Raw genomic sequence first — 23,833 nt, 5'->3', positions numbered from 1 at the left:
TTCAACCATCTAGTTGAGTAAAATGGCAATAAGGCTCCTGACTACCATAAGAACTGCAAAGAGAACCTGAAGGTGTTTTCAAGGAACTGCAATCTTCTACTAAGAGGAAAGGTCAGGGAAATCATGGTTATGTTTATTTATAATGTCAAAAGTGTATCTTGGTCAGAAGCAGTGGTCAACCTGTCAGTTAAAAATTAGAAGTCTGAGAAATTCTCTGAAGACAATTGTGCTGCTATATTGAAGCACACCAACAAATAGGAAAAGCATTTTATCTTTCTAACATACTCAGACTATTTCACAATAAAGTAAATCACTGTATTTGTGTCAATGAGCTGGAAATGTAAATTACTTTTCTATATGGGACTGGTTTATCAACAAGTCAAGAACAAAGGCAAACCATTTTAAGCAGGAAGCTTTTCACACTAAAGCTGCTCAGTTTAAAAATCAATAATACAACGTTCAATAATATAATTGAATACCTTTATGACCAACACAGTGCAAATAGTCAATGGTCCTTTTCTAAAGGCAATTTCAGACATTTACTTTCATCCTCAGTTATGCATATTGACTTACTATTTACAATGACTTATCAGCCAACTACCCCCATAAATTCAAGTACATGTTCTTTATTGGTTATAATGTTTTTAAAAAACACTATCCTTTTAAAGTTTATAAGTTCTTTCACACCATATGCAGAATTCAAAATATTATTTTATTATACTATCATCATCATTATCAGTAAAAATAAAAATAATTTCACAGACATCTGCTCAGTTAAGGTTTTTCCACAGTGGACTAATCCAGCAGCCAGAGAGGCTGAATTTGGGCTCACTGCCCCCAGAAGCAGCTACTGCATCCTCTTCTACTACAGGTGCCTGAGGTGTTTAACACTGTACTCAGGTAGGGCACAGAAGCATTTGTCTGGTCCAAGTGACAGCATCACCTTCGTCTCAGTTGTTCCCTGACTCCTCCGTTGCAAAGGGAGCAAATCAAACGTAAGCATCACAGAGAACAGATCCCTGCTCCAAGTTGCATCATGAACATGGTAAATAAGTTATGCATAAAAATGTAGCTGGAAATAAATTTTCACCACAGAGGTAACAGAACAAGCAGACCAGTAAAGAGCAAGGAGCTGCTGAATATATATCACTTAGCACATACAACAAGAGGACACATTATGGTATTTAACTGGCAAAAGGCAAAGATTAATTTACTGGAAAGGTTAAGGTAACTTTACCTTGTCTATTGCCATCCACTAACAAGGAAAGCAGTCTTCAAGTGAATGACCTCGCTGTTAGGTAACTCACAAACTCTCCCAAAGCATTCAAGTTACTGACAGTAACTTCCACTGTCTCAGAGCAGAAAATCTTTTGAAGGTTGTTTGGTGTGCAGTGAGTCATAGAATGGTAAAAGAGACTGGGAGCAAACAACGTGGCAGATGGAAGTAGAAGACAACAGGATGTATGTATTAGCTTTCTTCTGGAGGGATGAGAATCAGAGCTTTGTGCCATTCAAGCACAGGGATAAGTACTTGGTTTGGATAAGTTTCCTCATCTCACCCTGCGGTACTGATCAAAACCATGACATCAGAAGCTCAGGATCTACTCTGGCATAAAAATATGCAAACCTAAATTCTTAGCTATGATCAAACGTCCTCACCTGAGAACTGCAAAAATATACCCCAAGCTCTTCCCATGGTTGTTTTCTAAAGGATTTTAAATGGATTCAAAGTTATGCCAGGTGCTTACTATGGCAAGTATCTTAGAGTAAGAGATGATTTGGTGGGAAAGCAGGGGGTGGGAGGCTTTGATGAACTGCATAAAGAAAGCTAAGCTGATTCACCAGTAGTAGAGGGTGCCACTACACTGTGGAGCCTCCCACACTGGCTCCATCACCTTGCTAAGCAAGGGGGTGCAGTACCAGCTTCCTTCACCAGAGAAACTAGGCCAACAGGTCAATTTTGATAACTCTTTCCATGAATGTGAAATTATATACTTTCCTTTTCCAACTAAAAGAATCTTTCCTATCTCTCATCACTTTAAGATGAAAACAGACTTACTCTCCCTCTTCCCTCACCTATAGCCTTAAATAGCCAGAAACTGCCCAGAGTTACATTACCATAGTAAAATTACAGTATTATTAGTAGCCATGAACATAGCTGCTGTTTTACTTGGGGGAAAAATGTGCTTAAATTAAATGGTCATTATTTTAAAAAGGTAATTCAAATTTATGCTTCTATTAACTTCTCAGGTAAAACTCAAATGTTCTTTCAACTCTAATATTGTCTTCCACCATAGTTTATTGGTGGGCTTGGCAGTGTTGTGTTTATGGTTGGTCCTGATGACCTCAGAGGTCTGTTTCAAAATAAAAGATGATATGATTCCCCTATTTCCATATCAACTTCAGACTTCTGAAGCCCTCCAAAGGTATTTCAAATTCTACTGCTTATCCCTTTCTTCTTTTCTTCATATTGCCTCTCTTGAACTTCTATCACCACAATCATCAATCATCTCTACTTTTTTCCCATCGTGCCTTAGTGCAAAGCAATCCCTGCCTAATCCCTTAGCTAGGCTACTACACTCTCTTCCTTCAGATTCCTCCTTAATGTCCAATTTCGCCTGTATATAATCATTCTTCTGCAACCTGAGAAGTAGGATGTGACCAGCTACAACTTAATTAATAAACATGCAACACTTGTCATCTTCTACTACATGTTCCCAGAAGAAAGTAAAAAAATGTTGTAGAATTTAAATTCCATGTCTTCCAGGCATTAAAAAGAAAGTAAAGAAAGCACTTCCACAGAAAAGTGAAAACCAGGAGAATCAAAAAGAACTACTCTTTTTTTTTAAAAAAAAAAAAAAATAAAATGCAGTCTTTAGGTACAAATAGGAAGATACTGACAAGTGAGGGGAAAAAAATACTTTGCCTTGATTTTTAAAAAATTTTGGCAGTAGTACCTTTCTGCAAAGCTCATATACCAAAAATGCAGCAAATGCATTTGTCTTGGTCTAGTTTTATACCAGAACCTCAGCAAATGCACTATTCTCCCCATGCCACCATTAAAAAGACTGAACTTCGTTAGAATTGATACCAAATTTATTGTGCTATTCCTTTGGTGTATAATTCTATTGGTATCACTGCTGGGGGAAAAAAATGAAACTTTTACTATGTGAAACAAATAAAAAAGTCCTCAGAAACTATCCAAGTGCAAATGTCAGGTGCACTGCAAGTGCAAAAAGAAGAGTAATGCTTGCACTTAGTAGCTATATTTCAGCAAGTGTTATTTGGAAAATGTTGTTCCAGACAGCTGCAGTATAAATTTTGGGAGGAGTACTGAACTCCTCCATGATAACTAGTAAGAAGGAGATGAAAACTTCGAGGGGAAAAAAATAAAAGATAACATTTAGCTTTCTTGAGACTAATGCATTGAAGCATAAGAGTTACCATGGACAAGCTAAGAGAACACTTAAGCCATTTTTTTGTGTCAGCGCAGTTCCTCCATAAGGCCCTAGAGCACATGTACACAATAGTTCCCAGATTTGTTAATTCCTACTTGGTGTATATCTTTGACCCTCTGAATTTTGATGCTCTGAGTTTGATCCCTCTGTAGCTGAGAAAATGACAAGGCTTATTCCTCATTCCTTCCACAGGGGAACTGAAGCCTCTGTAACTCCCCACTCCCACAAGAAAAAGATTTGTGACAACACATCAGTGTGGGACTTGCTGCCTGTCTCAGAAATCAGCCATGTGATAAGATGTTAGCAGAATTATGCATTTTAGTCCCTTGAATTGGCTGAAAAGTCTTCTGAAATAGAAGTGTCAAACAGAACATTAACTGACAAAGTATTTCGTATAAGATCAATATTCACCTTTGCCTTTTTTACATTCTGTTTTTCAGTGGCTATCAGGTGCCTATATTCATCATGGATTTTATAAAATAATTCACAGTGTCTACAATCTGAGGCAGAACAACCCAGAAATGTGGGGTTTTTTTATTATTTACTACTCAGTCCTCCATATAAAACTACTAGGGGGAAATAGTATACTCTCACCTGTGTACATAAGGAGAATTATTAGCAGGTAAAAATTATTGTATCAAGAAAGCAAACATCTTTCTTATGTGAGCCCAGTAGCATTTCCTCCATTCTTCCATCTTGAATTTTAGTGCAGCGGCAGGCTACTTAAAACAGGTTACAAAGTCACATTGCCAAATTTTTTAAGGTACTTCTCAGAAATGAAGGCACAGTCATAAAATGAAAATATTTTAGATATTAGGTATAACAATCTCTCAGTCCTTCTCCATAAGGAGCCTAAGCACTCAGCTTGATCAAATTTAACTTTTCTGTATCTACAATATTGCATTGTCCTTCCTAATTTCTTATTTTTTTAGAGTAATTGGAAACCCAGAGTAGCCCTTTTTCCCCAAAGGTGAGCCTTTACTTTCACAAAGTGTCAAAAAAACTTGTTATAAATTTATATTTCTATTTTGATATAGTATTTTTTCAAGAATTTGAGTAAATAAATAATTTAAAATATATTCAATACTTTTTTCCTAAGAATTTACATCTACTATGAAAAATCTTTTTAATATAGCTTATTTATGAAATTGACATCCAAGTGTCAAAATTACCATGAAGACTTAAATTTTCACACATTGAATTGAGGATTCCATCTGCCTTGGGGCAGTTGGAATGTTTTTGGCCCTGAAAGAGTGTATATAAAATTATAATTAAGTCCTATTAATGCTGGATTTTCATGCCTAGGACTAGTATAATGTTAAGCCTGTAAGAAATACAAAGTTTTCTACTATTAACAGAGACATTTCAATGTTAAAGATTAAATAAGCAAGCAAGACTAAATTTATTTACATCATTATCTATGAATAAAAGCCTAATGTATTGAATAATAACATATTCAAATTACAACTCTACAACTCAGTGCTCCTAATGTAAGAATATTAAGTAAGGTAGCCTGTAGTTACTACATAAAGGAGAATAACTCTTACAGTATTAGAACAATTAACTTCAAATTCATATTGACTGTTACTGCATTTTTCTTTAATAAACCCTATTGATTAACTACTAAGGAGTATTAAGCAGGAAATACAGTGACATAGTTTAACAGATGCTAAAGTCTATTTCCATATTTAGCATTGATTACAAAGAAAATTTATTTACTCTGTTAGTGACTTTGTAACTGTTAAGTGAGTATTTTATCTGATGCTCTTATTATAACACACACACCTTTAAGAACAGGGAACAATAAACATGATGAAAGTTAAGACCATTCTACTCTGAAGCAACTTGCAAGAATCCAATCTGAACACAAGCTTGGGAACTAAGCCTACTAAATTGAAAAGGTATTCCCAAAGCAAATAGAGATTGACCTCTGCCCACCAGGTTTTCTTTAAGAATCAAGCACTACAAATCCAGATTTGGTATGAAGAATATCAACCAGAAAATGTCTGCTACTTCCTACTTATAAGGCCAAATTTAAAAATGATTTCCAAGTTACTTTTGAATACTAACATATAACATCTAACTACAGAAGATACAAGCATGGCCCTCACTCAGTGTGGCATTTACATTAGAGAACAAAATATAACTCCTCTGCTTTATTTACAAATATTGTCACCAAACAAAATCAAAGTGCAAAATACTGATTTCCTCATTCTTATTTTAACCAACTTTGTAACAATAGTCAAAAGAGAAGGACAGTTCTTCTCTCAGAGGTAAATCAGAAGATTTAGAAGACTAACTTACAAAGGATGCCAGAAGTGTTTGGACCCGTTGGCTGTTGGTATTTCTTAATATGAAATAAAACACATTATTTTCATCTACTCTCTACTATTCTACTAAGTCAGTCTGCCATTTTTCAAAAAGTACTGAAGTAAGGGGAAACAATTTAGCCTCTCATGGCTGAAGAAGCAGAGGCTGTGTCTACATTTGACTGATAGCATCCTGGTCTCCTTATGATTTTCTTCCAAAACTCTGCTTAAAGCTCTCCTTTATTGGTATGCTGTGGAACAAATGAAAAAGTTCTGATAACAGGCAGAAGATCCACTTATATCACTAATGCAGGCCAAATACTAAGTCATTATTTCCTGGCATTCAATCATTTCTAGTCACAATAATACTACATATCTTTTTGCTATCCTACTGGTGAGCCCTTAACTGCGTTAGGTATACTACAGCCCAGAGAGCTGAAATAACATTTGTATCCTCCTCATGTTTGTTGCTCCACTGATTCCCAAGAGTTTATTTTAAAAAGGAATTAAAACTGCAAAATGAAGTTATGGATGAATCATTAAAAAAAAAAAAAATTCATCTTCAATTTAGTGCAAATGGTATAGCATGACTTAGTGTGCTCCAGAACATTTCTCCTTTTTTCTGAAACAGATTGTGGTGAGAACCTCTCACTCTCCTGTACCAAGTTCCTTACGGTACAAAAACTTACAGTGCCTGCGCTCTGAAAAGTTCTTTATTGGGATAAATAACTGGGGCTGGAGACATCATTGCAATCTTAGTGCTTTCACAGAGGGAAGACCTGAAATGTACATTTTTCCACATCACAAAGCTATCAGTTTGATGTCATTGTCTTTCAAACACTGGCAGCTGAGGCCTACCACTGCCACATGCAATTTATGCATGAGGTTTTCAAAATTAGCATGCATCCCTAAAGACATCAGTGAAACTTCTGTTTATAAGTGGACCTGCTATTTTTTGAAAAATAAACCAGTCAAATAAATTGCAGGCTTTAGTTATCCTGGGTTTTCAAGACAGCAAATTTGCAATCTAATGTGTTAGTATGTCAGAGGTCTAGGATGTAGCATAATGTCAGTGTTACGGAAATTGTGAACAAGTTGTATTTCTGAGATGTTATGACTTTTTACTTTGTTAGAATATATTTTAGTGTTAATTTACTTTACATTTGAGACAGACTTCCTGCACACTTTCAGTTCTCGGACAGCTAGAGATAGCTGCGTAGTAAATACCTTTGAAACCTCCTCCCAAACCTGTACTTACATCCTACCAAAGGAAATGTGATATCAAGGGGAAAAAAAGGGGGTGAAGGAAGAACAACAAGTCTTCTACTACTTTAAAACAGGAAATGTATGAATAGAAATTATTCTTGGTTTCAATGTTTACAGCTTTACATATGAAAACTGCTGGACAACAGCCTTATCTTATTTTACAATAATAAGGGTAGTGATGCCAACACAAAAACACACTTTCCGAGGCCAATAGAAAGAAAATGGGAAGGGGAGAAGATGACCCTTACTTTGAAGTAAGTTTCTCGTGATTAACTACTTTTAGGAAAAAAAAATGGAATCTATTTCCCTGATTATAACTTTCCAAGATACAGACATAAAGAAATCCTAAGTGTTAAACATTAAAATGTGGAGAGACTGTGGCAGAAGGTCATTATTCGGAACCACTATGTTAAGAATTGTGTTTGCACTTAATTATGTCTTATGTCATAAAACTGTCAGAAATAAAAAGACTTCCAAATCTGCTAGAGCTATCTTCATCATATTTATGAAACGCATCAATATGAAGTTATTCACTTCCATCATGGCTGCCAGCAAGACGTAATGCTGTTCAGTGGGAGGTTCGAAGCATCTGCTGTGAAAAGCACAGAGTTGATAAGCAGTGACAATTTATACTCCCATTGATTTTGTATAAATTGGAAAAGAAAAGGAAAGAAACATTTTCATTCGAGATGGCAGGAGGATGAAAAACAGAATATATGAATTACAATTACTGTTGCTGAAATACTACAATTAACAAAAATGGTCTGGATGACCTGGAACTATACTGTGGATATCAATTAAACACATAGTAGATAGATCACACTAAATGAAAGCAAAAAAACCCCAGGAAATATGAAAGAGAACTATCATGTCATACTAGTACCAGTCAATATTTTTCAAGTGCAAAATGCAAAACTTAAGGAGATCCACGATTTCATAATCATCCCTATACTTCCCTATCATGCCATCAAGCACCCCCAAAAATTCAAAACTGAAAATAATTTTTAATTTGTCTCCTGAATTGCAAATATTTTTCAAACTCTAAATGCATTTTAAAAATTGTCATATTCCAACAAGGGAACATGACATCTTAAAATGACAAGTTCACAGGTATGGTCACAGAAACTAAGCAGCATCCCTTTTCACAGCAATAAGGATAAATACATATGATTTCTGAGCTCTTAACATTCTCTGTCTCTGATGACAGCTGGGTACCACTAAAGGGAAAAAAGGCTGAACACATGGCATTGTAAATGGGGGTGGAGGGTAAGTCGTGTTAGCTGTTGTAATCACGCTATTAATCACACCATTTTGAGTGGCTATTGGTCATTCAACTGCTTATCATATGAACAATGAGGACACAGTTTATCGATAACAACACATTCTTTCAATATACAAAAATTATTCACTTTTTTCTCTTTTTTTCTCTTTCTAATAAGAATTTAGGGAGTTTGAATTTCACGCTGTTTCTTCAGGCAATATCATTTGGTAACAATGACGTATTTTGATTCATTGGTCAAACAGTTCAATTTACTTGTTTCAAGAAGCAAAAGAACGCATTTCAGAATTTTAAAAATAGCATGTCTTCAATTTCTAAGTGCAAAGCACCTTAAATAATTTGAATCATACAGTAAAAGTATTGATTTTACCTTCAGGAAAAAAACCACACCAAACCAAAACAAAACAGAAAAACTGACCTGCCCTGTACTTTTTTATTCTATCTGTCATTTACAAATAATAAAATTGAACTGAAGAAACTGCTGTAATCACCAACCAGATACTAATCTATTTATCTATAAACATAAGTGTGTATACACACGGAGCACATATATCCTCTTTTAATGTTCTCATGACTATTTACTCTGCATCTAGATCAAATCAGGACCATAAACAATTCAAAGCTGCATTCTGTCTAAATGGGTCACTTATAATGAGAAAGCACGACATTTACATGTAGGAAGGAGATTGATCAGGGAGCAGAAAAACAGAATATGGCATCAGTGCCGAAAAACTTGCCTTTACAGGCAATTTATTATAAATTATTTGGCAACTTCCTATATACTCCTCAAAAATGGAAGTGAATTCAAGAAATGTAAAATGAAAAGAATAAAAATTTAACATAGCAAATATTCACTAGGATTATCCTTTGTGCTTGCAGTAAAGAAAAATGAAAAAAACCTTGGTTCCTTTCACTACTGTTATGTCGCTTCTACAGAATAACACTTAAGCGAAAAGACTGAAAACACTGTGTCTCCCAAAGATCCACACATTAATTAATAGTCCACAATCACTTTAAACTGGACCTTTAAGTGCTAACACAGCCCATAACGTTCAGTTATTTTTAACCAGAAGCCGTGGAACAGAAATGCTCTGAACATGCTGTGCACATCTTGCTAAAGCAATTTCATCTGCAGCCTGCAAAATTAATTTCTGCAAAATTCAAATCTGTGTCATACAAGTATTAGAACTATGGCAAGTCTGCTGCAATACATTACAAAACCAAAGTGGCAAAAAGGCAGAGGGAAATTTCAATACTGCCTAATATATACAAAATAGACTCCATGTCTTTGTTCAGTCTGGATTCTCATTCAAGGTGTAAATACTGGTTACATTGTTAGATATCCAACTGCAACCAGCTCCAAATATTGTGTGAGTAGCTCTCTCATAGTTCACACTAGACTCCCTTGACCCAGCTAGACAAGCGTGAAAACGTGAAATAAATGAACGTTAACAAAGACTAGTCTGGAAAGCAGGCTGCATTAAATGCTCGCAACGTTATTTGTATAGATGCAAAATTTGCTACCTAGATTCTTTTAATACTAGATATCAGCTGGCAGTCACTATATTAATGCTATGTGCTATTGCAGAGAGAAAAATGAAGAAAATGATATGAAAATAATATGTCTTTCCCCATCTGCCACATACGGATATTCCCCAACCTTACAGCATGCTGCTAAGGCAAATAAGGAACAGCAAAATAATTATCTCCATGCAAAGAAAAAGCAATTTTGACACAATACCTTTCTGTGTTTGTCCCTCTTCCATATTCTCTTCCATGGCTACCTTTCTTCACTAGAAACAGCTACAGAGAATTAATCAAAAGCTTCAGTCAGATGTAGGAAAAAGTGTGGATTTTTTTTTCCCTGGGAAGCTCCAACAGCAGAGGCTTAGGCAAGTCCTCAGAGCTTAGCTAAGGCTCCCTCACTCTCCTTGTTTGCTTGGAGACAGGCTGTCAAGTGTAATTTCATTCAAATTACTCTTCCGTGAAGATTATCAATTTTTCTTCTCAAAGCTGCCCATTGTGTACCACTGTAAGCAGGTATTCAAATGAACAGCCTGTGAATTTTGGGAGGAAATTTGGTTTGAGCCCTTATGGCAATGACACCGATTCATAAGCCTCACTTTGCATACAAAATGGAGTAAAGAAATTGAGGTTTGTATTGAAATCTGTGTTTTAAATTGAAAACAGGCTGTACTGAAAACAGATGGAGGGGTGTCCTCCTAACGGGAAGCAGACCACCAACCCATAATTCCCCCTATTTGCTACTGAAGTGGGAAAGCCCAAATGCCTGTGGGTTCTTTATGCTGTATTACTTGTCTTTCTCCCTCTCTCTCTCTCTCTCTCCCCCCGCCTCTCCCCCTCCTCCTGTATCAGCACATTTAAGAATAATATGACTCTTCATTTCCCTTTTTCTCCTATATCTGTATTATCAGGAACTAACAACAAATATACACTATTGCCTTTACAATATTCTAAAAACCATCTTTATAGCAATACAATATTGTGTGTGTGTATGTGTTTACACACACAGGCACAATTTAACACATGACATTAATCACTGCAAATTTTCTGCACTCTACACTTTCTCATTGTCACAGTAAAAATGAATTTAGAGGCAGTTCAGAGCTTTAAAACAGTTCTCGTATCAATTCTTTTACTGATTCCTCATACCTCAAATTAGCTGTATACTTCAAAGCTCTATTAAAATAACTGGATCTTAAAATGGTGAAGCACCACATGTGGGTATGTACACGAGGAAGCACATACAAACACATACACTGCTGGGAGTTTGCTCTGGAAAAACATAGGTTAAATACACTGTGAGGGCACCTACTAATTTGGGGAGCTCTGCAGTCTGATTTGGAATGCAAATTGGACGCTGCAGTCTAGCAATAAATTAGCATTTTTGTACCTTAGTCTACAGAGTAATATCATCATTTTAAGACTTTCATGATTTCATCAAAAGTGAAAACTGAACACAATTCCAATTTTTCTTTGCAGGTTTAACTTCTCGTCCTTCTGGGGGAAGTGACTAAAACAAAAATAAAAACTACTATGGCTCAAAATTCCTATTAACATATAAATGATAAATAGCTCATCCATTTACTTTATGCTATCTAAATACATTGACTTAGTTCTGCCTTCTGAGCCACAAAAAAAAAAAAGTTGTTTACTTTGGCTGGTTGGGTTTTGTTTGTTTGGGGTTTTGTTTAGGGAGGGGTTTTTGGAGGGGTTATTGTTGGATTTTTTATTGTTTTTTACCCGTTTTGCATATAAATCTGTTCACATCTGGTTCACATCAGAATAATTATTATGTATGAAGTTAAATGTGCATATATATAATCAAATAACTGAATCAATATTTATAACTCAACACATCTCCTACCTTTTTTTCCCTTTTAATTCATATGTCTAGGGCTCAATTTTCTGGAACAACTGAAAAAACATTATCAGTTGTTTTATTTCTCAGATCTAATTGATCATTTAAATATCAACACATTGAGAAGGTCTATACATATAGAAGTGCTGCAAACACCATAGGAATTAAGTGCCTTCCATCTTTCTAGGAATTATTATTTTTAAGACAGTTTTTTTAAGAGAGGCATATTTCCTTTAAAACAGAAGATTTCCTGTTCAAGTCTCCTCTGCTATTCTTTCTCTTCAAAATCTTTTCTTACATAAGAATTAACAAATCTTCATATTTTAAAGAGGGTCTGGCAAATATTTTACCTAGTCTGGGAAATTGCTTCTAAGCTGTGTTTCTCAATAGCACCAAATATTTGAGGTGACCAACATCCTCAACAGTGATGTTTGCAACAATGGAATATATAGGTCACTGATGAAACCAAATTACCTTGTTCCTTGAAACGGTCATACAAACTTTTCTCGAATATAACAGGAAACAAAAAGAAAAAAAGGCTGAAAAGAGATAACGGAGAAGATGGCACAATAAAGATAGCACAATCTTGAGTGACATAAAAAATGTCAAGAAGAAACAACTTGTTCAATAAAGGCACAAGACTACAAAGTAGGCCCAGAAGTAAATAAAGGGTGTATTTAAGTTGTGGAAACTTGTTGTAGCAGGCTACTGTAGAGAAGGAATAGAACCCAACAAAATAACAAGGAGAATCTGAATCACAAGGATTCATGGATATGAGATCCCTGAGCTGCAAATTACTGGGGAGGAATATTTTGTGAAAAAATTTTAGCCATTTCTCATACTACTTCTAAGGCAGACTGCTTTTGGCACAAATACATGAGATGTTGAGCTGAATGAATCCTTGATATACTTCCCACTATGATAATTTTCATATCAGGTTCACACACATCTTAATTTTAATGACAGGATTTGTAACTTCCTAAAAAGCCTACTATGCTCACGTGTCAGAGGTTAAGATGAAATCACAGTAGTTGATGAAGCAAAGCATAGCATTGACAAAAAACAGCTTTAAGTTTCACCCCCACCTCTTCAATAATCTATTTTCTTTGTAAATATTATTGTTATGAAGATAATAACAGCTCCTCCTGTTAAACAGCAATTCCTCAAAACTATGTAAGTGTCAAAGCTCCTTCTTCAGAAAACTCTGCTTTTTCCCAGGTGCTATTAACTGGTCATCCACACAGCTTGTGTGAGAGTGAACAACATAGAGAATGTGAAAGAGATTTCATGTAAGCTTCTTTCATATTTAACTGCATTTTATTAACAAGGGTGAAACGTAAATCTGCCTCCTTGATGTTTCTTTAAAAACTGTTCCAGGGACCTTTCAAGATTAAATTATGAACAGATGTTAATCCTAAAGCCATAGAACAGAAAAGCTCTGCAAGTCTTACACAGAGTAACAAACGGACCCAGAAAAAGCCAACTATATGTAACTTTCTAAGCAGCAACTCCAAAGGCTTTCTTTCTTCAGTATACTGGGAAATATATTTACCACCAGTGATACACAAGCTACTTTCAAACTGTACAGAGAAACTACACAAGCTTCTCTTTCTGGAAACACTTCTAGCACAGAAAAGAGCTATGTTAGTGGGAACTACATTCAACTGCATAAAATTCCCTTTGAACGTGAAATGTGATTATTGGTGCAAGTGATCATTGGACAACCATGCCAATTGTAAATGGCAAGGCAAGACAGAACATCCAATTGTATAATGAGACTAAATAAACAGTTAATCAAGAGAATAATTGGAAGCTGATGACATTAACAGATCCCCTGGTGTCCATTATGATATTATGAAATGTAGCTGAGCACTTACAGCTTTAAACAGCATGACAAACACCTGACTTTTACTCCCAGTTTTGTATGGCCTTCAAATCAGTTTACCATTTCATCCTTCAGTCCTATCGATTTTCAACTACATAATAATGATAATGTTGTGGTGCAGTGATGTCTTGATTATGACAACATAATAAACTTGATTATGAATACATAATTTAAAAGTATAAAATTATTTATGTTGCTAATACTACTACCTCAGTAACCAAGCAAGAAAAATCAAAAGCCAGCTCAGATTACTCCAGCTATATTACCTATGACTACAGGAAGAAGTTGTGATGGACCTGGGGAGTGAAGCAATATGTGTTCTTTGTGCTTCAAGGGAATTCACTTTGGACTAATGCCAGTCATGTCCCACAAAGACACTGCCCTTCAGGAGTTGGAGCAGTGTAGAGCTCACTCCTGGAAAGCATTTTCTGGTTTCATTATATGAAAAAATATAATGACTATATAAAAACATTTATGCAAAAATAAAATACAAGTACAATTTATGTTCTTAGAGGATATTCTATGATCCAAGCCAAAATACAGCAGGTGAGGAAAAATGGGACATTCATTTTAAAAGTTCACTCCTAAATGTGCCTAAACACTGACAAAGATGCACAGGTAGTAATTATTTTATGTAAATTAGGCAGCAGATTATGGAAATCTGGAAAACACACAGAGAAAAATTAAAGCTGGTGGTCCAATTTTCTATTTAGAGTGCTCCACAAGTTATATTTTATATTCAAAATAGAAATGTAACTATAAAATAATGGCACATCATATTTCATCTTTGGAATATCCCAACAGAGGGGTGTTGGAGGAAACATTGAGAAGCTTTAAGACTTCCAAAATGTCTCTAAATGTTTGCTCTGGGATGTATATTTCATATTTACAACTTCATGAGATACTTACAAAATAATAAACCAAGAGCACATGGCCCAGAGTTTAACTCATAGCAGACACTCACACAAGTGTGCAGGGAAAGAAGAAATGCTTAATGACATGAAAATTATCAGAATTAGCGGGGAAATGGAATGTTAAGAGAGGAAGGAAGAAAGTAGAAGGCAAAATGTAACGTTAGCAGAATACTGTTGCTTATCCCATTGATAGGATTTGTATAGTTCTACTAATTCCCAATAATTATTTTTTCTGAGGAAATTATATTCTTCTAGAGGAACAAAATACTAAAACAGGCAGCTCTCAAGACATAGCAAGATGGTCATATAGCCTAAAGAAGTTTCAGAACAGGCCCTCACCTGATAGAAATGAGTCTCTTACTACTTTTTGTCCTCGAGTCTGGATGTTACATTTGATAGAAAAATAATGGAGATCCTTTCCTTGACAACCTTAATTTATTCTCATTTCTTTCTTCATTCTTCTATATTTTAACACTTCTAGAAACAGGAATTTTATTGAAGAGGAGAGTGTGAAGACAATCTCCTTGCATATAGCCTCATTATGTTCCATACAAATAAACATTAACATCATTATCATATTCAGAAAACTAACCTCTTTGTGAAACTCGTCTGGTTAAAAAAATTCCTTCACTGAGAAGATCTTTCACCACTGCATAAGATATCCAGACTTAAAACACAAGAGATAAGAAGTAACCTGTTCATATCAGTATTCAAATATATATTTCATATACGCTATATCGATCAAGAGGAGAAAGCTAATAAAAATGATTAACAGTATCTCTGATTCAGAATACCAATCTTAATATACTTCCAGACTATTATCTGTAGCTATTGTAAGCATTATCTGTAATTTAAAACCTTCAGTATAACTGGATATGTTTCATGATTCTTACCGGTTTTACTTTTGAAAATAAGTAAAATTTTCCAGAGTAAAATTAATTGACACCATCAATGTAATTCCTCTAAAATTCTGAAGAATTTCAATCATTTTGATACCTAAGACTAAGAAAACTATGCCTTTTATTAACAGGCCAAGTTCTGAATTAATATCCTTGTGATCAAGATTAGTTGGCCATATTCCCAAAGGATACTGCTACTCATCTGGTAAGGTTTAACTCTGAAAAGATTTTCCTGGTTGAGGGATTAATGAAGAACAATCAGCTGAACATGAATGCCAGTATAATTGAGGGAGATGTCCAATAATACATTTCTTAAGGTTTTCTAAATGTTATGGCTAGATTCTCCACAAAGACACTCTAGATCTCAGCAGTAAGCCTGTATTTAAAGCCCAACAACAGATAGATGTTCACATCCCCTTTCAAAACTGGAGGCCATGCCATAAGCACAGCATTGTGATCATCCAACAGTGCATTTTTCACCCCAGACAGTGTTGTAAGAAGTGGATATGCTGATAAATACTCATACAGATATGTATTGGATGAAATTATTATAAAAAGAACTTTTCTCAGGGCAGCATACTTAACACACACAGTTCTAGTTCACTCTGCTTTTATCAGGGGACTTGGACTACACTATTTTCAGAGGTCTTCTCCAAACCAAAACACACTGTGATTATATTCTAAGATCTCCTACTGGTGTAACTATCACAGAAATATTCCATATAGTTTTTGGTGCTATCAATGCAAAGTTCCTGCTGAAAACTGGAAGTACTTCAAAACTGGCCACAGGCATGCCTTTAATTTAAAAATGTGAAGTGCTAGTATGTCAAATTTAAGAATAAAGGTAAGAGGCACCTACATTACACCAGAGTATCTACAAGAAAACAGATCTAACAGGAAGTTGTTAAAGTTGAGTCAATACTAGTGGAATTTGAAACTAGACACTGGAGAACAGCAATTATATTCAAATTATTTCTTCCAAACAGTAGAGAAATTAGACAAGATTGGATTCTTGGACCCACACACACACACAAAAATTAAAACCATAATCTGTATTCTCTTAGTTATACTTTAGTTTAATTAGGTCATAGGAATTCTCTGATAAATACTTGCATTATGCAGGGGTTTGGACTAAATGACCACATTAGAACCTTCTGGGTTTTAATCAATTATTTAAAACTGTAATTATGTTTGCTGAGAGATTTCATACCTTAATGTGCTCTGAGATTCCTGTGACTTCTGTGGTCTTTGTACACCAAAGTGCTCATTCAAATATCTTCAAAATTTTGGGGTCTGATATATGGAAGAATTAGTTACAGAAAAAATCTGTGTTTTCTCTTCCCTTCTCACCAGTCTTATGGAGTTGAAAAACTCTGATTAAAGATGTTATCCATCCTACATGCAACAACAGTATGCATATTTCCATGTGTGCCTCTGTTCCATTGGAGGTTATTGGTCTATTAAAACATTCAAGTTTCTCTTTGGCTCCACAGAGTTTCTGTCTTGTTTTCAATGTTTGAGAAATTTCTGAAAGCACCTTTTGATGATTTCAAAATGTAGTACATGGTATAATCTTTTATTTTGACAAGGACTCCTAAGTTAGGAACTAAGAAGGCAGCTGGGCACAGAAGAATACACAAAACACTTGTGACATACAATTACTGTAATAAGAAAAATTTAATATAACAGTATGGACATAAAGTAGGAGAGAGGCTAAAGATAAAAATGCACAGACAAGAATGCTTCAAAACAGTTCTCCCTATCAGTCATGTCTTGCTCCTATTTATTAGAAAGAGTTTGACCATTCCCCTTGGGAAACAGCAGCATCACATAGGTCAACTGAATTCATGAACCCTCACTTCCCTCACAGTTCACCATGTGCAAGTGTAAGGGACTAAATTCAAGGCAGCATTAAAACAGAGTTATGCCTTAAATCTTACCTTAAGGGTCACTATTTGTTACCCACGCCCTGCCTACAAGGTGCAGATGAAGGAGTTGATTTACACTTAATATTGGGGCATGTCTATAAACTCATCCATTTCTTCTGCTTTTCACTTCATATTCTACAGTTTCTCCACACAAATCACAATACAGAACAAATAGCCAAGTTCCTGCACATGTACAGCACACAAACCACAGAATAATAACCTATCCAACTGTTGGGGTCCCTCCCCCCTGCCATGTAGTCCTGGGAGTGGGGTCCTGGGGGGAGGCACGGGGTTTCCCTGCCCCTGCTCAGCCTCGTTCCCATTGGTTGGTTTGTGTTCCCTGCGCGGGCAGAAGGACCCTCGGGTCCTGTGACTGGAACAGTTCCTCGGCAGAGCTCCGGCCATGCGGCTGGAGAAATAAACATCTCTGAAACATCTACCAAGAATCTGTCCACATACATATTTCTTTCCACGGGACTGCTGGTTTGATATATGCGTGTTACAGTATCCCCACTGTAACATCCAACTGACTACCTGTAATACCCAAGCTAGTTAATTTAAAGTTATCCCTCCATTATTCCACAAGTTGTAGTTTAGGCATTGGCTTTGTTCATTATTTGACACAGAATAATCTTTGCAGTTAAGGCTTTTAGACAACACAAGACACAGAATCAGAATATCTTGAGTTGGAAAGGATCCATTAGGATAATCAAGTCCATCTCCTGTCCCTGCACGTGACAGCCCCAAGAAACACACCACATGCCTGAGAGCATTGTTCAAATGCTTCTTGAAGTCTGTCAGGTTTGTCTTGTGACCACTTCCCTGGGGAGCCTGTTCCTGAGCCCAAACACTCTCTGGGTGAAGAACCTTTTCCGAATTCCAACATAAAACTCCCATAACACAACTTCAGATCATTTCCTGAGGTTCCATCTCTGGTCACAAGGAAGTTGCAGACTTCAATGAAGTCTCTCCTCAGTCTCCTCTTATCTAAGCCGAAATGACTAAGTCATCTCAGCTGCTCCTCACGGAGCTTCCCCTCAAGCCCTTCACCATCTTTGTAGCTCTCCTTTGGATTCTCTCTAATGGCTTTATATCCCATTATATATATTATTTCTATCCCATTATAATTATTATTATAATTTTATATTATATTGTTGTGTTCAAAACTGCACACAGGACTTGAGGTAAGGCCACCCCAGTTCAGAGCAGAGCCGGACAATCCCCTCCCTTGCCTAGCTGATGATGCTGTGCCTGATGCCCCCCAGGACACGGTTGGCCCTCCTGGCTGCCAGGGCACCACTGACTCAGATTCAATTTGCCATTGACCAGGATCCTCAGATCTCTCTCCAAAGTGCTGCTCTCCAGCGTCTCATTTTCCAGTTTTTATGCACATCTACAGTTGACCCTTCCAAGGTGCAGGATCTGGCTTTGCCTTCCTTAAAATCCCAACTTCCTATCACCTGCACACTTAGCACTTTTTTGAGTCCTGCATCCAAGGCATTTATGAAGATGTCCCTAGTCTGATGTCACCCCATTCACTATAACCCTTTGTGCCTGACCCCTGGGCCGGCTGCTTACCTGTTGCATGTTGTGTTTATCCAGCTGTGCACTGGACATTTTGTCCTGAAAGATCCTGTGAGAGACAGTATCAAAAGCCTTACTGAAATCAAAAATGATCACATCAACTGGCTTCCCTTGATCAGTTGGGTGGGCTACCTTGTTATGAAAGGAAACCAGGTTTGATAAGCAGGACTTCCCCCTCATAAACCCGTACTGGCTGTGACTGATGACTGCGATGTTTTTCACTAACTCCCAGAATGACCTCCTCCACGATTTTCCAGGCACTGAAGTGAGACTTAGCAAGCAGCTACAGTAGATTCTTTGTGTAGATGCCAACTACATTTTTGCTACCATTTGACTTTTCTCCAAGTGCATCCATTCCATCCAAGCTCTGAAGGGAAAAAGAAAGGAAAAACAAGCCAAAAAAGGGAGATTAGCAGTTTAGTGAAAAAAGATAAATAAACAAAAGGCTGCTGGGTGGGTCCTCCCATTGGCATAGAAAGTTATGATTTATGGAGAATTGTCAAGCTGAAAAAATCAGATATGTTTAATGATTATTATAATTACAATTTTAGTTGCCTTATTTTTAAAACTTGAGAGATCACAAATACACAATTTGCAAAACAATAGAAGTTAGACTGTGCTTATAACAATTTACCAGCAAGCTTTTTACTCCTTAACATACCTCCTAATGAGCAATGCATTCGTCTCTTATAGCTTAAATGCAACAAATGTAAAGAATCTAAACCAGGCATCATTGCCATTCTCTCAGAGAAACTGTCATGCCAAGGAAAAACCCAAACCCAAAAATGAATTTTTTTAAAAGAAAAATGGCACACTTCTAATGCCGTTCAAAGTTCTAGAGATGAAGTGCACCTAGATGTATAAATATGCACGTATGTGTGTATGTGTATATATATATGTAGATGTACAAGTATAAACACATCCATACACATATATACTTACGCAGTTCTATTCAGATGCAAAGTATCCAGTGAATGAGACCTTTATGCAATATGCATGCACCTCAACAAAAGGCATGTAAATCATGTCCTCACAGAGCATACACTGAATGTTCCACTGCATCCCTCACCCCACCCCTTTATCATTCCTAGAAAATCAGAGAAAGAGATCTAAAAACCATAACTGAAACTGAGTGTTCAATTACCGGCTGCAAAAGAACAGTTTATAAATATCTTCCATAAGCGGTGGTTTAAAGATGCTGGTTCAATGAACTCCCTGGATCCTGTAATCCCTTTTTTAATCTCTGTTACTCACTTACTGCTTTTGAAAGACTCAAAGTAGCATTCAGTATTCTTATTATAGATCAACATTACAACAAGACAAGTTGGGAGAAATAAAGATTAGCAAAAACTTTTTTTTTTTGGTCCTAAGTGGCACATTTTGGGTGGTATTCAAGCTAAGACTCCATTACAAATTCTAGTTGCAATCTCTTAATACAACATAATTAGAGGATCTTCCTAATCTGGAAAACTAAATCACATAAATGGATTACAGATCAGTTTTCAGATGACCAAAAGAAAAAAAAAAAAAGTTCCCACAAAGAGAGTAAAAGCTGTCAGATAGTTAAAACGCAGCAAACCAAACCACAGTTCTTGAATTATCACCTTTACTCTCTCACCAAAGTAAACTAATTACTGGTTTAGATGTTTTAAATATCAGATTCCTCTAAGCCCTCTTTGCACCTATTAAAATTTACACCCTACACTGTAGAAATTTTAGCAAACAAAAGTATCACAAAGCATTTTTTTCCACTAATCCTTGGATAAATATAATAATTGTAAAGCTGACCCTTACTGTGGTAAGGGATTCTCAGGAACTTTACTAGTCTGTCTCTCAGACTATTGTCCAAATAATGGAAAAATCTGGGCTGAATAAAATCAGGACTTTTTTAATGTTGCTATGCTCATGACAGTTATTCAACTATTAAATTACCATTAAGAATTCAAGTGTGCATCACAGTAAAGGGAAAACTCTTTCCTGAAATGTGTAATGACTTATAACCATGAAGATTGATTGTTTTTCTAAATCTATCTGCTAACAATGTAGATCATAAGAATGCATATCTACTCCAAAAACTATTTTCTAATCACTTCAAAAATATTTTGTATACTTAGCATACTAAACCTAAAAGAATTAATCTCAGACGTTCAAGAGTGAATTAACCACCTGCATAATTTTTGAAGGACATGTTTAATAAAATTCTAACCCACTATGTGCCTTTTTTAATTATCCTGCACTAACAAGATATTTTTTCTTTTTTTAAACACTTTGTATGATACCTGTAATAATAATAAGCATCAAAATATCATACCTTTATTTTGTTTATTTTTAAATAGAAAGAGCTATTTACACATATAAAAATATAGTTTTGCCCCAAGTGAAGACATTAACGAACTGAGTACATCAATACAGAAGGAAAACAATCATGGAGAGACAGAGGCATTAGATTTCAAAACATACAGCAACACACAGAAAAGCTATGACAAAACAGAGAAAAAGAACACAGCATATCAATCATTGTTTTACTAAAGTTCATATGGGTAACTTTAAAAATAAGGAAACTTGTTAAAAAAGAAATGACCAGGACAGCTAAAAAATTAAGTACTCACAGAAAGCATAAAATCCCTGAAAGTGATGATACTGGAGGCACAGCATGCAATTAAAGATTTGAGAAAGAGTGGAAGCTGATTTAGATACACATGGGATTTGCTATGACTAGCAGATTTTCCCCCATGTTTTTCACGCTCTAAGCAGACTATAGGAACTTATAATGGTTTGCAAGATCTACCTCCCAGGAACCCAGCTGCAGCTGTTCTTGACTGCATACCTATTTCGTTATAATATGAACTTTGGAAGGAAGGATGAAATATCATATCAGCGCAAAAACAGTGGTACATGTAAAAGGAAGGCTCTCCCATGAAAGAAGACACTAGGCAAAAGAGATCACACTCACTTCTCAAGTATGAACTCTTTTAACCTTTCCCACCTTTTCTTAGAAGCAAGGAACCTGTGTCTTTAGAGCAGAGGCTCAAATTATTCACAATATGAATCATGCTTACCCTTCCTCTCTGAATCATCACAAAATTTTTTATGTGCTTGTTTTTACAGATATCACTTGCTTACAGTGCTTCAGCTCATTTTAACACATACTTATAGAAAAACTGCTATGGGGGAACAATTCTGAAGACATAATGAGGAATTGGTGATCCTGAGGTATATGCTGACCCAGCTAAGCCTCCCCAGCTAGTACCCATATGTCATTCTAAGTGGCAGCCGAATGACCCTGTCCTGTCATGGTAGCTTGCAGGTGTTACAGGAGGATGTACAGATGTTACAGGAGGATGTACAGATGGTCCTCTCTGATGTTCTAACATGTATCATATGTCCTTCGTGGACATTTCACACTTTTTAGATCATAAATTAATGGTTTTATTGTGAGGAAACAGACCATTTTTAACTAATAAATTTAATGGTGAGGAAGAAAATTATAAAAGCATGGCACGTGGTGAGGTATATAGAACCTTACCACGGACAGAAATTCTGTGCAGCAGATTATGGACATCTTGAAGAGGTCTGTCTGATGCTGACATGCCTCAGGGGTTCCTGGCATCAGAATTGACATAGGATTAACTCATTAATATCACTTTCTAATTATTCAGTAAATAGCATTAACCACTTTTAAGTTTGAATCATTTTTCTTATCAAGACCCAGAAAAAACAAGTATGAAAGAACTGTAAAAAACATGACACTGTACTTAAGCACAAAGGAACAAATCTCCTGTTCAGACAATGACAGAAAACAGACACTGTAAAAACTGGATTGCTTTCATGGCCTCCATCAGTGACTTTGCAACTCACATTTTTATGAGATGGGAAGTACTAACAATATCTAATATTTAGTCCAATCCAATTTTTAACTTTACTATTGCATGCTTCACAGCAGTGATTCCTCTTTTTCCTGCCAGATTGAGACTCTGTTCCTGTAAGGTGAAGTACATGCCCAATACCTTCCCATCTCCCAGTATTTGTTTCTTCCTCAGCCTTTTAGCCATCAAACTCTAGTGGATATAAAAGGGAAGTAAAAGGATAATAAAAGAAGTATAACTTTTCTTTTATGAAGCAGAACACTGCCAGTACAAAGCTAAACTTATAAAAGGAAGGCTATAAAAAGCAAAAGTAGAACAAATAAACCTACCAAAAAAAAAAAAGAGCCTCATTTCCATGACAACAGAAACACATCATTAAGGGCCACTAAACTTCAGAAGAACTTTTTTCTCTAACAGACAGCACATTAACTATATTTTTGTTTTTAAGCAGAAAAGTTCTTCCTCTGGAGTCTTCCCATAAACAAATTGATAAGGGAACACAAGGAAAATGGCTACTCATGATATGTAAGAAAAAAAGCCTCACTAAATGGTACCTGAAAGAAAGAGAGTTATTGTGTGCAATGCTGAACATATTATCTCCCAGAAGTCAAAAAATTATTTATAAGACTATCACAAAGCTACAAAATTCTCACATACACATTCTATTTGACTTTATGAAGTTCATTTACAAAACAAGTCCATATAATTTTGCTCTTAAGAGACTGCTGTACATTGTTATTTATATATATATATGTGTGTGTGTGCATGTATATATAAAATTCTTTCTTCTTTGGTGATTATATGTAAGCAGCCACAACCTTTTCATGGCAGCCTCAATATTTTACGCATTTATTTAAGCACACACTTATGCTATAAAGATGGAAACAGAATCAGGATCTCCTAACAAGCAAAATATACCAATCTATCACTATAACTGTATTTATACTGTTCCTTTACAGAGATCCCTGTTCTGAGCAAAATTATCATTTTAGCTTTACCTATTGAAACACATGATCCCTTACTTAACACTTTCTAGAAAAAAAAAAAAAACAATCAACTTCTT

The 23,833-nt window shown here is 35.8% G+C and overlaps 1 protein-coding gene and 1 long non-coding RNA gene across 2 annotated transcripts in view; both read right to left on the bottom strand.

Moving 5' to 3' along the window:
* GPM6A (glycoprotein M6A) overlaps positions 1–10,627 on the bottom strand; it is a 119,631-nt gene extending 109,004 nt beyond the window's left edge. The window contains exon 1 of the mRNA XM_048304432.1: positions 10,054–10,627. Within this exon, the coding sequence (XP_048160389.1) occupies positions 10,054–10,090 (37 nt within the window). The 5' untranslated portion in view covers positions 10,091–10,627. The remainder of the gene's footprint in view (positions 1–10,053) is intronic.
* A 7,848-nt stretch (positions 10,628–18,475) lies between these two features.
* LOC125326093 overlaps positions 18,476–23,833 on the bottom strand; it is a 52,056-nt gene continuing 46,698 nt past the window's right edge. The window contains exon 6 of the long non-coding RNA XR_007203681.1: positions 18,476–19,271. This is a non-coding gene — a long non-coding RNA (uncharacterized LOC125326093). The remainder of the gene's footprint in view (positions 19,272–23,833) is intronic.

Source organism: Corvus hawaiiensis, chromosome 5, assembly GCF_020740725.1.
Source record: "Corvus hawaiiensis isolate bCorHaw1 chromosome 5, bCorHaw1.pri.cur, whole genome shotgun sequence".
Classification (NCBI taxonomy): Eukaryota; Metazoa; Chordata; class Aves; order Passeriformes; family Corvidae; genus Corvus; species Corvus hawaiiensis.
Note: the sequence above shows the minus strand (reverse complement) of the source record. Positions and strands in the feature narration are given on the sequence as shown.